The sequence below is a fragment of the Erinaceus europaeus genome, chromosome 6, assembly GCF_950295315.1.
Source record: "Erinaceus europaeus chromosome 6, mEriEur2.1, whole genome shotgun sequence".
NCBI classification, from domain to species: Eukaryota; Metazoa; Chordata; class Mammalia; order Eulipotyphla; family Erinaceidae; genus Erinaceus; species Erinaceus europaeus.
In genome coordinates, this window is record NC_080167.1 from 66,593,647 (window position 1) to 66,606,273 (window position 12,627).

The 12,627-nt window shown below is 45.9% G+C and overlaps 1 protein-coding gene across 6 annotated transcripts in view; it reads left to right on the forward strand.

Annotated features, from left to right (window-relative positions):
* TASOR2 (transcription activation suppressor family member 2) overlaps positions 1–12,627 on the forward strand; it is a 74,142-nt gene that overhangs the window by 12,866 nt on the left and 48,649 nt on the right. For 5 of the 6 annotated variants that reach the window (XM_060192396.1, XM_060192393.1, XM_060192395.1 and 2 more), the window contains exon 2: positions 6,081–6,214. The exons of the other annotated variant lie outside the window; for it this stretch is intronic. In XM_060192396.1, the coding sequence (XP_060048379.1) occupies positions 6,081–6,214 (134 nt within the window). The remainder of the gene's footprint in view (positions 1–6,080; positions 6,215–12,627) is intronic. 6 annotated transcript variants of the gene reach the window in all.

Sequence of the window (12,627 nt, forward strand, 5' to 3'; positions counted from 1 at the left end):
TTTAGAGTTTGACTTACCTTGTTTCCTAGCTACCAGTTCTCTCATAAGAAGTGTATCTGGGGCATGCTATCTGTTTTCCTTAATAAGTTCTTAATCGCACTAATTGGAGAACCAAACCCCCTGATGGTAGTCTGTGTCACTACCCTTTTTGGCCTGGTGAAATTGAACCTTGTTTAGAATCCTAGATGTGCACCTGCTCCCTCATTAGGAGAAGAGGATCTCATCTAGCCCCCACCTCCTGGGACCCGCTCTGACTGCTTACAGGAGCTGTTCTCCCTATGTGCCGTAAGGCCTGTGCCCTGCCTGGGCACTGTGGGCAGCAGATGTCCCAGGGTGGTCCTCATTATGGCATGGGCTTACGCCATTCTCTCAACATATGCAGCAATCAGAAAACTCCAGGTTGGGTCTTAAAATGTAATTTTCCAATAAGAGTTTGCTATTGAGATCTTCTTGTAAGTGGGACAAACTGCATAACAATAGCCTTAAAATAGTTTAGTGCAGGGGGCTGGGTGGTAGGTAGCGCAGCGGGTTAAGCGCACATGGTGCAAAGTGCAAGGGCCAGCGTGATCCCGGCCTGGTTCAAGCCCCCAGCTCCCCACCTGCATGGGAGTCACTTTGCAAGTGGTGAAGCAGGTCTGCAGGTGGCTATCTTTCTCTCCTCCTCTCTGTCTTCCCCATCTCTCTTGATTTCTCTGTCCTATCCAACAACAACAACAGCTATCACAACAATAACAGTAACGACTACAACAAGGGCAACAAAATGGGAGAGATGGCCTCCAGGAGCAGTGGATTTGTAGTGCAGGCACCGGGCCCCAGTGATAACCCCAGTGATAAAACAGTTTAGTGTAGCCATCACATTGCAGGCTGATAGTCGAGGGCTGGAGCACAAAGAGTAAACTAAGTTTGATGGGATAAAACAAGTCAGTTACATCAGACAGCTGTCTAGCAATGGTGCCACATTAAATGACTCTAATAAAAAGTAGATAATCTTGTCCAAGCCCTCTGGTCTCCACCTGCAGAGAGGAAGTTTCACAGTGGGACAGTGTTGCAGGTCTGGCCCTTCCTCCCTCCCTCCCTGTCGCTCTCCCTCTCCCTCTCCCTTCTCTGGCAATTGCAGAAAAGGTTTTATGAGAAAAGAAAAATACAAAAAGGAAAGTGTGTATCCCCAAAGTAGGGCTTTAGTGCGGGCGTCTCTCCCTATAAGAGTGCAAAGAGGAGAGAGAAGGCCACTAGGTATCACACAGGCATGGAGCCCCAGCAACAACTGGGGGGCAGGGAAAACAGACCTGTATGTGCAAAGTAGTATCTCCAAAGACTCGGCTGTTTATACAGTATAGCAGTACAGGTTTTGATAAAAGATGATAACATTTGTCATACAGATTTTTATTTTTACAAATGGGTTGAGTTTTGAGACTAAGCCACAGTTACAGGAGAAAGTTGTAGTTCTTGGTGTAGCTCCTATTACACAGTAGATATATGTCCCACAAAAAAAGAAAGTTCTTCCAAAAGCCCATTCTCTGTTAGAGGTACTGAATACCAAAGCAGTTTTAAATGGTTCGTAGTTAGTTTGTGGATACTTTATACATGTAAGTGTCCTGCTTTAACAGTAGCAGTAATGAGTCTGAAAAATCAGGTTTCCTCCAGCAGGTACAGGTAGGGCCCTGAAAGTGTGGTGGGCGCATTACGTTACATGGTCAAAGGGTCCAGGTGTGGTGGAGGTGGTGCCGTGTGTGTGTGTGTGTGTGTGTGTGTGTCCCTTAGGTATCAGCTCCAGAGGTTGGTCCCGGGCTTTGAATGTGCTAGAGTGATGCTCTGCTTCTCCATCGCTTTCCTCCTCTCTCATCGTTATTTATTTTTAAAGATTTAATTAATTTATTTATTAATGAGAAAGATAGGCAGAGAGAAGGAACCAGACATCACTCTGGTACATGTGCTGCCGGGGATTGAAATCAGGACCTTGTGCTTGAGAATCCAACACTTGGTCCACTGCACCACCTTCCGGGCCACAACATATTTATTTATTTATTTTTAAACTTTATTTTCCCCTTTTGTTGCCCTTGCTTTTTTATTGTTGTTGTAGTTATTGTTGTCATTGATGTCATCGTTGTTAGATAGGACAGAGAGAAATGGAGAGAGGAGGGGAAGACAGAGGGGGAGAGAAAGACAGACACTTGCAGACCTGCTTCACCGCCTGGGAAGCGACTCCCCTGCAGGTGGGGAGCCAGGGGCTCGAACTGGGATCCTTACGCCGCTCCTTGCCGCTCCTTGCGCTTTGTGCCATGTGCGCTTAACTTGCTGTGCTACCGCATCACTATTTATTTTGGTGACGATTTTTAATCTTTATGGTCATCCTAGGGGTTAAACCCGGGGTCTTTAGTGCCTGCGGAGTTATACTATCTTTCTTCCTTCCCAGCTTAATCTTTAATTAAAAATAGTCAACTTAAAGGGCAAGCCGGCAAGGTAGCTACCAGAGGGTTCCTGCTTTGCCCTGATGGCACCCAGGGAGAGTGTGATCGCCACCCACTGGGGGAAGTTTCGGTGCGGTGGTGGTCTGGCTTCCCTCTCTCCCTCTGGGCGTGTCTCTATCTGAAAAGCCCGGCATGGAGAAACCCAGGCAACAACGAAACAGTAAAGTTAGAGCCAACCGAATACTTTCTCTTCCCGCTGCCCTTCGCCTCTGTTTCCTGTGGGGGTTTGGTAGGGCTGCCTGGTCGGTGGGGGCCCACCCCGACCCCCGTGACTCCCCTGTACTCACTTCTGCCCGGGAAGCTGCATTCCCACCGCCTGCGGGGACGAGCCCCGGGGAGGTGGAAGCTTGGAGCGACCCCTGTGAACTAACAGTAAAACTGAAGTCGGCGGGTGTCAGGAGCCCTCCGAACCCCGAGCGCCCCCACCCCAAGCCAGGTGCGCGCTCACCGCTGCGCGCGCCCAGTTGACTTTCAAAAGGCGCCGCCCCCGCGCCCCCAGCCCACAGTGCTGGGGCCTCCTCACTGGCCTTCGCTGCTGGGAGGGGGCCTCCTGAGGGCCCGCTAGGCAGGGGGACAGCACCCTCCCGCACATCATGAGGTGAGGAGGAGCCGCGAACACCGCTCACCTGACCTGGGCAACAAACAGCCAGCCCGGGAGCTGGATCCCGAAAGATGTGATGGGACAGACGGATGAGACAGACGGTGGTGGCTCCTACCTCCAGGGGCCTTGGGGAAGGAGCTTGAGGCTGGGGGCCTTGTGAGGTGCCGACAGGTCCCTGAGGCCTGTGTCTAACCCCCAGGGATTCCAAGTGGGACCCTGTTGCCACTTGGCAGACCAGTAAGAGGGTGCTGGGGTAGACCACTGAGATTTTTAGGTCTTGACAAGTGGGATCGTTGACTCCAAGTGGGTTTCGCTGAGAGCACTCCGTTTGTTCTTCTGTGCGCACTCAGTCTTGGTGAGAACATTCAAGTTTTCATACATGGCAAAACTTTTATTAGCATTTCTCACCCTATTTTCAGGTGTTTTTTTTTTTTATTGGGGCACCTTGTTTGTGAGTCTAAGTTTGAGCTGGAAAGATGCTACTTGCATTTATTTCTCTATTTTGTTCTTCATCTGAGAAGTATAGGAGATCTTTACCTCCCCCAGATTATACTTCTGCCTATTTAATTCTGCTTATTTAACTGTAGTACAAGAAAAAATTACGTATAAAATTTACCAAATTAGCCCACCCAAAGATAAATTGGTAAATCGGCTGTGGTGTGAACACAGAAACAGTATCTGCCACTAAGGAGATCTTATGTTTTAGTGAGGAAGAGAAAAGAAAAGCCAACTGAAGGGGGTTGGGCAGCGGGTTAAGCACACGTGACGCGGACCGGCGCAAGGATCCCGGTTCAAGCCCCCGGCTCCCCACCTGCAGGGGAGTCGCTTCACAGGCGGTGAAGCAGGTCTGCAGGTGTCTGTCTTTCTTTCCCCCTCTCTGTCTTCCCCTCCTCTCTCCATTTCTCTCTGTCCTGTCCAATAACCGACATCAACAACAACAACAAGGGTAACAAAAGGGGGGGGGGGGAGGCCTCCAGGAGCAGTGGATTCATGGTGCAGGCACCAAGCCCCAGCAATAACCCTGGAGGCAAAAAAAGCAAAAAAGCAAAGTCAACTGAAGAGATAGTTGCTTTAAACAAAGCACCTGTTCTGCTATGGAGACCAGAGAGGTTTCTAAGAAGGGATAATTTCTAAATTCCCCAAAAGGAGAAGAGAGGGAGAGCTAAGCCATGGGCAGAACTAGAGAAAGTGTTGCAGTCAGAAACAGCAGTGTGTCCCATCATTAAAAGTGCTACCTTTTTTTTTTTTTTTTTGCCTCCAGTCACTGGAGCTCGGTGCCAACACTATTAGTGACTTCACTGCCCCTGGTGGGTATTTTTTTCCTTTTTTGGATAGGACAGAGGAAAATTGAGTGGGTAGGAAATAGAGAAGGATAAAGAAAGATAGACACCTGCATTGCCATTTGTGAAATGTTCCCCCCCTCCCCCGAAGGTGGGGAGCTGGGGGCTCGAGATTGGATCCTTGTGCTTAGTATTGTGTACGCTTAACCAGGTACTATGTGTGACTACCTGGCCCCCAGAACTGCTGCTGCTTCTGAAGAATCTTAAGTACATCCACACGATTCTGTCTCAGCTCTCTATAGATAGAAAGCGTATTGAGCTCCTTAAATCATGAACTACTTGGAGTCACTTAGTGTATCTGTGCCTCCCTCTGCTGGAAAACACATCACCCACCCCTCCGTCTCCCGTATTTGTGCACCCAGATGCCACGTATCAGAGCCTTTGACATCTTAATGAAATGGATCACACCACCATGTATTAACTGTGTCGTGCTCTAGATCTCCTACACACTCACACTTTAGTTTCTTTTTTATTACTGTCTTTTATTCATTGGATAGAGACAGCCAGAAACAAAGAGGGAGGGGGTGATAGAGAGGGAGAGAGACACCTGCAGCCCTGTTTCGCCACTTATGAAGCGACCCACCTGCAGGTGGAGACCAGGGGCTCGAACCCGGGTCCTTGTACATTGTAATACATGTGCACCACCACCCGGCTCCCCACACTTTAGTTTCTTTTCTAGCCTTAGATTTTATATGTTTAATTTATTGTTGCCATCAGGGTTGTTGGCTGGTGCTGGGTACCAGCACTACAAATCCACTGTTCCTGGCAGCCATTTCTTCCTATTTTTTTTCTTTCTGATTAGGGTAGAGAGAAATTGAGAGGGGAGGGAGAGGTAAAGATTGAGAAAAAAAGATACCTGCAGACCTGCTTCACAGCTCCTGAAACTTCCCCTCTGTGAGTGTGTGTGTTGCGGGGGGGGGGGGGGGGTGAGCCCGGGTCCTTGCACATGGTAATGTGTGTGCTCAACTCGGCACACCTCCGCCGCCCCGTAGTCGTAGACTTTAAGTTATGTGCTTTTTTTTTTCTTTTTCTTTATTACACATGAGAGACCATTTCATAGGAGACACAAAGGAGACAAACCAGAGAGTACTATCCTGGTACGTGTGCGCCGGGGTCACTCCAGGAACCTCAGGCACGGATGTTCACGCCCTACCTGCTGGGCGGTTTCTCCAGCCCTAACATCTGTTAAGGCCGTATGCCTCTCACCTAAAGCCTGTAGTCACATCATACTGGTTATCACTAGTGGTTTTGCTTAATAGACACGTGGATCAGATGTTTGAAGGTGGGAAGAGATTTAACTGTGTTTTGTTTGATTTTTTTTTTTTAATTTTGCTATTTTCAAGCAGTAGAACATAGATGTGGTTCTCTAATTTCTGTTCTTAAATTTGAAAGACTTTATCCAGTGTGGTAAGAGTGGTTCCTGTAAGCATACTTTATCACTGTGAACACAATTTTCTTGAGGACCTAATAATTCTGGAGGAGAGACTGTTTCACAGTAAGCATATAACAGTTCATAGAGCAATTAGTCTGTAGCTCTGGAGACCTTGCCAACAAAGGTCAACAGTAGAGAGTCATACCTAGTGCAGGTTAGATGCTGGATAAACGTTTGCTTACAAAGTACATGTTCCAGAAGAAAGCTATTCACTATAACTTTTTTCTTTTTTATTTTAGCATTTTTGACATTAACAGAGAACAGGACTATGCCAAGAATTCTGGGGGTATACTTGGTGAACATGAATTAAGACCACCCTCCCAGCCACATTATCCTTTAGAGACGACCGAGACAGGGCTCATATCAGAACAGAGTGGGTATTAAACTAAATATTATACCTTATTATTAATCGATTCATAGTGAAACTATAAAGTTGAATTTTTAAATTTTAGATCATGTAAGATACTTTTAAAGTATTGATATGCAGTAGCTACATATTATAGTTATTAGTTCAAAATTGATAGGTAATTAAAGTTTAAAGTTTTTTTTTTTTTTTTTAATATTTTATTTTATTTATTTATTCCCTTTTGTTGCCCTTGTTGTTTTATTGTTGTAGTTATTATTGTTGTTGTCATCGTTGTTGGATAGGACAGAGAGAAACGGAGAGAGGAGGGGAAGACAGAGAGGGGGAGAGAAAGATAGACACCTGCAGACCTGCTTCACCACCTGTGAAGCGACTCCCCTACAGGTGGGGAGCCGGGATTTGAACCGGGATCCTTATACCGGTCCTTGTGCTTTGCGCCACCTGCGCTTAACCTGCTGCGCTACAGCCCGACTCCCAGTTTAAAGTTTTAAATTGTGTCATAAAAGGTTAATGTCTAGGGAGTTGGGTGGTAGCGCAGTGGGTTAAGCGTACGTGGCCCAAAGTGCAAGGATTGGTATAAGGACCCCGGTTCTAACCCCAGCTCCCCACCTGCAGGGGAGTCACTTCACAGGCGGTGAAGCAGGTGTGCAGGTATCTATCATTCTCTCCCCCTCTGTCTTCCCCATCTCTCTCCATTTCTCTCTATCCTGTCCAACAACAACAACATCAGTAACAACAACTACAACAAAAAAACAACAAGGGCAACAAAAGGGAATAAATAAATAAAAAGAAGGGACTTTAAAAAAAGGTTAATGTCTAGAAATGTGTTAGCTTCCTAGATTTACATTTCTTTGAAACTTGTTTCATTTTCTGTTATTATCCCAGCCCCTGGGATGATCATTCAGCATGCACCTTTTGTTGTTTGTTTTTCCAAGCAGCTTTTTTTTTTTTTTCCAAGCAGCTTTTTTTCCAAGCAGTTGTTTTTCCAGCAGCTTTTTCCAGATAGAAATGTGGAGAATCACCACAGCACTGCAGCTTCCACCAGGGTGATGGGAGCTGAGCTCTAGCTGGACCACGCACATGGCAAAGCAGGTGCTGGCCTGCCTGCCGGCCCGTAGTGAATACATTTAAGATTTATGTCCAGCCCTGCCAGGTTGTGCTCTGCACTGTATTGATCTTAAACTGGCCGTCTTTTCATGACCTTGAAGTTAAAAGGAATACACCATAGGTGATGGTAAGGAACAGAGTATTCAGCACTTGTGAAAGGTCTAGTTAGACCAGAGACAGCGTATAGTGTTAACAGATGTAGATGCAACCTGCCTACGGGGATATTTCTAAGAGTCTTAGATGGCAGATATTGTTGGGTTCTGAATGCCTCTGTGTTTGAGTGTTTGCCTTAGTGCTCAAACGGGAGATATGATCATGAAATTCCTGGGGAGAAGAGGTAGGTGTGCTTGGTTTCTGCTCTTAGTATTTGTACTGGTTCATTTCATCACTGCTTTCAAACCAGGTGCTTGTGGAATGAAAAGCAAGTCCTATGGCATAGCATCAGAAAATGGGTTATAATTGTGTTTAATGTTTTTATTGGGGGATTAATGGTTTCCACTCGACAGTAAAATGCAACACTTTGATGGCAACACAATGGAGAAAATGGCCTCCAGGAGCGGTGGATTGGTAGTACAGGCACTGAGCCCCATCGATAACCCTGGAAGCAGGAAAAACCAAACCAAACCAATAGCTTGTACATGCATAACACTTCCCAGTTTTCTACCTAACAGTACAACCCCCACTAGGTCCTCCTCTGGGTTTATAATTTTCTGATCTCTTTTTCAAAAGAGAAAAACGTATCTAGAACCACACTCAAAATCTGTGATAGATTTTGACAGAGGAAGGGGATTAATGCAGATGTTTTGAACAGGATCCAGCTTGTGTCTAACTTACGACTGAGTCTACACACAGAGAAGCGTGCCCCCCCCACATGTAGGGGGCAGCTTCACAAATGGTGACACAGTGCTGCAGGTGTCTCCCTCTCTGTCACCCCATTCCCTTTTGATTTCTGGCTGCCTCCAATTAAAGAGAGAGCAAGAAGTGTGCCCCTCAGCTGGGTGCTGTGGGAAGGAACGTCCACTCAGTGTGCAGAGTCACCCTGCCTGGATGCTATTTGCCGTGCCAATCTGTGATGCTTTTGGTCGTTGTCTCTGACATTTTGCTCTTTAGATTGCTTTAGGATAACTACTGTTATTTTTGAAGCACTGATAGACAGAGACCAAAAAGAAAATATAAGACTAAGAAAAAATGAAAGATGGGGCCTGGTGGTAGCGCACTTGGTTAAGTGCACACTATAGAGCACAAGGACCCGGGTTCAAGCCCCCGTCCTCACCTTCAGGGGAAAAGCTTTATGAGTGGTGAAACAGGGCTGCAGGTATCTCTGTCTCTCCCTCCCCCCTTGATTTCTCTGTCTATCCAATAATAAATAGTTTTAAAAAGTGAAAGTAGGGGAGTCGGGCGGTAGCACAGCAGGTTAAGCGCACGTGATGCAAGGCGCAGGGACCGGCCTATGGATCCCGGTTCAAGCCCCTGGCTCCCCACCTGCAGGGGAGTCGCTTCACAAGCGGTGAAGCAGGTGTGCAGGTGTCTTTCTCTCCCCCTCTGTCTTCCCCTATCTCTCTCCATTTCTCTCTGTCCTATCCAACAACAATGACATCAGTAACAACTACAACAATAAAACAACAGGAGCAACAAAAGGGAATAAATATTTTTTTAAAAAAGTCAAAGTAGAACAATACAGATAAGATATACTAACTTCAGAATACTAAAAGCTTCAGTCTGCTTTTTTTAAATATTTATTTTATTTATTTATTCCCTTTTGTTGCCCTTGTTGTTTTATTGTTGTAGTTATTATTGTTGTCCTCGTCATTGTTGGATAGGACAGAGAGAAACGGAGAGAGGAGGGGAAGACAGAGAGGAGGAGAGAAAGACAGACACCTACAGACCTGCCTCGCCGCCTGTGAAGCGACTCCCCTGCAGGTGGGGAGCCGGGGTTCGAACCGGGGTCCTTATGCCGGTCCTTGTGCTTTGCGCCACCTGCGCTTAGCCCACTGCGCTACAGCCCGACTCCCTCAGTCTGCTTTTCTTTACTTCTTGGCCCACACCCAGTCCTCCTTTTATTTATTTACTTATTTACTTACTTATTTATTTATTTATTTATTCTTTGTCATCATCGTGTTTTTCCTCTGGGCTGACTGGTTCAGGTGGGGGTGCTGGCTGGGGAGATGCCAGAGCTCCCCCAGTGCTGCAGTTCTCCTTTGGTGCACCGGGGCTTAAGCCTGGGTCTCGTACTTTAGCGCCTCCCAGGTGTGCTATCTTGCTGACGTTTTAAAAAATATTTTTAAAATTTGTTTATTATTGGATAGAGACAAATATGGAGAGGGAGAGAGACACTTGCAGCAGTGTGTCATCACTCATGAATCTTTCCTCCTGAAGATGGGCATCAGGGGCTTGAACCTATATCCTTGAGCACTGTAATGTGTGTGCTTAACCAGGTGTGTCACCAGCTGGCCCTGACTTTGTTTTATCCAGAGCACTGCTCACTGTTGGCTTATGGTTGCGCTAGGGATTGAACCTGAGACCTTTGGTGCTTCCTGCATGGAATTCTTTGTGCATAGCCCAGTGTAGTCTTCCAGTTTTAATATTGAAGAATGGTACTTATTAAAAGCACTTAAAATTTAACTTGAGGGAGCCAGGTGGTGGCACACCTGGTTAAGTGCACGTTACAGTGCACAAGGACCCAGGTTCAAGCCCATGATCCCCACCTGCAGGGGGAAAACTTCACAAGTGGTGAAGCAAGGCTGCAGGTGTCTCTCTGTCTCTCTCCCTCTTACCTCTCCCTTCTTTCTGTTCTTTGTCTCTATTCAATAATAAATAATAAAATATTTTTATATATTTTATGTATTAATGAGAAAGAACCATACATCACTCTGGTACATGTGCTGCTGGGGATTGAACTCAGGACCTCGTGCTTGAGAGTCCGATGCTTTATCCACTGTGCCACCTCCCAGACCACATAAATTTTTTTTTTCCCTTTTTGTTGCCCCTGTTGTTTGTCATTGTTGTTGCAGTTATTGTTGTTACTGATGCCGTTGTGTTGGATAGGACAGAGAGAAATGGAGAGAGGAGGGGAAGACAGAGAGAGGGAGAGAAAAATAGACACCTGCAGACCTGCTTCACCGCCTGTGAAGCGACGCCCCTGCAGGTGGGGAGCCGGGGGCTCGAACCGGGATCCTTATGCTGGTCCTTGTGCTTTGCGCCACGTGCGCTTAACCTGCTGCGCTGCCGCCTGGCTCCCAATTTTTTTTTTTTTTATTTACCTTGGAAGCACACACAGCACAAGCGCAAGAACCGGCGTAAGGATCCCGGTTCGAGCCCCCAGCTCCCCACCTGCAGGGGAGTCGCTTCACAGGCGGTGAAGCAGGTCTGCAGGTGTCTGTCTTTCTCTCCCCCTCTCTGTCTTCCCCTCCTCTCTCCTTTTCTCTCTGTCCTATCCAACAACAGCTATAAAAGCAATAACAGCCACAACAAAATGGGAAAAGTGGCCTTCAGGAACAATGGATTCGTAGTGCTGGCACAGAACCCCAGCGATAACCCTGGAGTCAAAAAAAAAAATTAACTTGGATAATGAAACATTAGGACAGTTCAAATTAATTTAGTGAAATGCTTATTTTCATTTTCTATTATTGCGTAGTTTTTTATCTTAACGATCATAAATTCATTTTAATTGAAATGACTTTTTAAGATGTCTTTTTTTTTTTAACATTATTCCCTTTTGTTGCCCTGGCTTTTTTATCATTGTTGTGGTTATTATTATCGCTGTTATTGACATCGTCATTGTTGGATAGGACAGAGAAATGGAGAGAGGAGGGGAAGACAGAGAGAGGGAGAGAAAGACAGACACCTGCAGACCTGTTTCACCGCCTGTGAAGCGACTCCCCTGCAGGTGGGGAGCCGGGATCCTTATTCTGGTCCTTGTGCTTTGTGCCACGTGCACTTAACCCACTACACTACCACCCAACTCCTGATGTCTTTATTTTCATGAGAGAGAAACCAGAGTACTGCATAGCTCAGGCATATGTTGTTGCTGAGAATTGAACCTGGAGCTCATGGGGCCTCAGGAATGCAAGTCAGGTGTTGTTGCTTCATTGTCTCCCTGGTTCTGAAATGCTGTTCTTCCTGAGGTTTTTTTTTTTTTTTTTTTTTTAACACCAGTGCAATTGGCAGAGTTCTGTTACAAGTAGAAATCTGTATAAAAGGGGGTTGGGCGGTGGCGCAGTGGGTTAAGCGCACGTGGCGCAAAGCGCAAGGACCGGCGTAAGGATCCCAGTTCGGTTCGAGCCCCAGTTCCCCACCTGCAGGGGAGTCGCTTCACAGGCGGTGAAGCAGGTCTGCAGGTGTCTATCTTTCTCTCCCCCCCTCTCTCTCTGTCTTCCCCTCCTCTCTCCATTTCTCTCTGTCCTATCCAACAACAAAGCAACGTCAACAATGGCAATAATAACCGCAATGAGGCTGCAACAACTAGGGCAACAAAAAGCGGGAAAAATGGCCTCCAGGAGCGGTGGATTCATGGTGCAGGCACTGAGCCCAGCAATAACCCTGGAGGGAAAAAGAAAAAAAAAATCTATATAAAAGTACTTACTTACATTATTGACATATGACCAAAGCTTTTAGTGCTGTGTACATCATTTGTTCTCTTCATTATTTATGAACAATTTCTGTCTTTTCATTAAAGAGTCAATACCAATAGGAGGGAATAAACAAATCAGCTCTCTTAAATGTTAAGAGGATTCATTTAGCTTAGTCCCTGCTAAAATGAACATTTACTAAGACACAAAGCCTCAGTGAAGAGCTGTATTGGATTGTTGGCAATTCTTACCTAGGAAACATTGATTTCTGGGAAGCACATGGGAATAGTTTGAAAAAGTTACTTGCAAAATAAAGTATTAAAGTTTTGCTTTTGTGAAAAGCAAACAACAGTATGTACTGACTTTTGCCCTCTTCCGGGGGGTTGATGGAAAGACAGGGAGGACACTTTTATCAAAGTGTGGCATAGTCCTGAGAACATCAAAGGTGAGAGAGACTGGCCTAAGCAATTGCTATCTTACCTGCCAACTCCTGCATCTGCTTTTACTAACCGCAATGAACAAAAACAGCTTTGAGCCCAAACCTGGAATCTAGTACATATTTCTGTTGAATGAAAGTATTTTAATGAAAGTGGTTAATGATAGTATTCACCGTTAGCGCTTACTATTTATCTTATTCATGTGAGAACTTCTTTAAAGTTAAGATACATAGATGTGGTAGCCAAAACTTGTTCCAAATGTCTCAGCTATACAGGAAAGAAACAAAGTAGTGTGATATCTAGGTTGCGA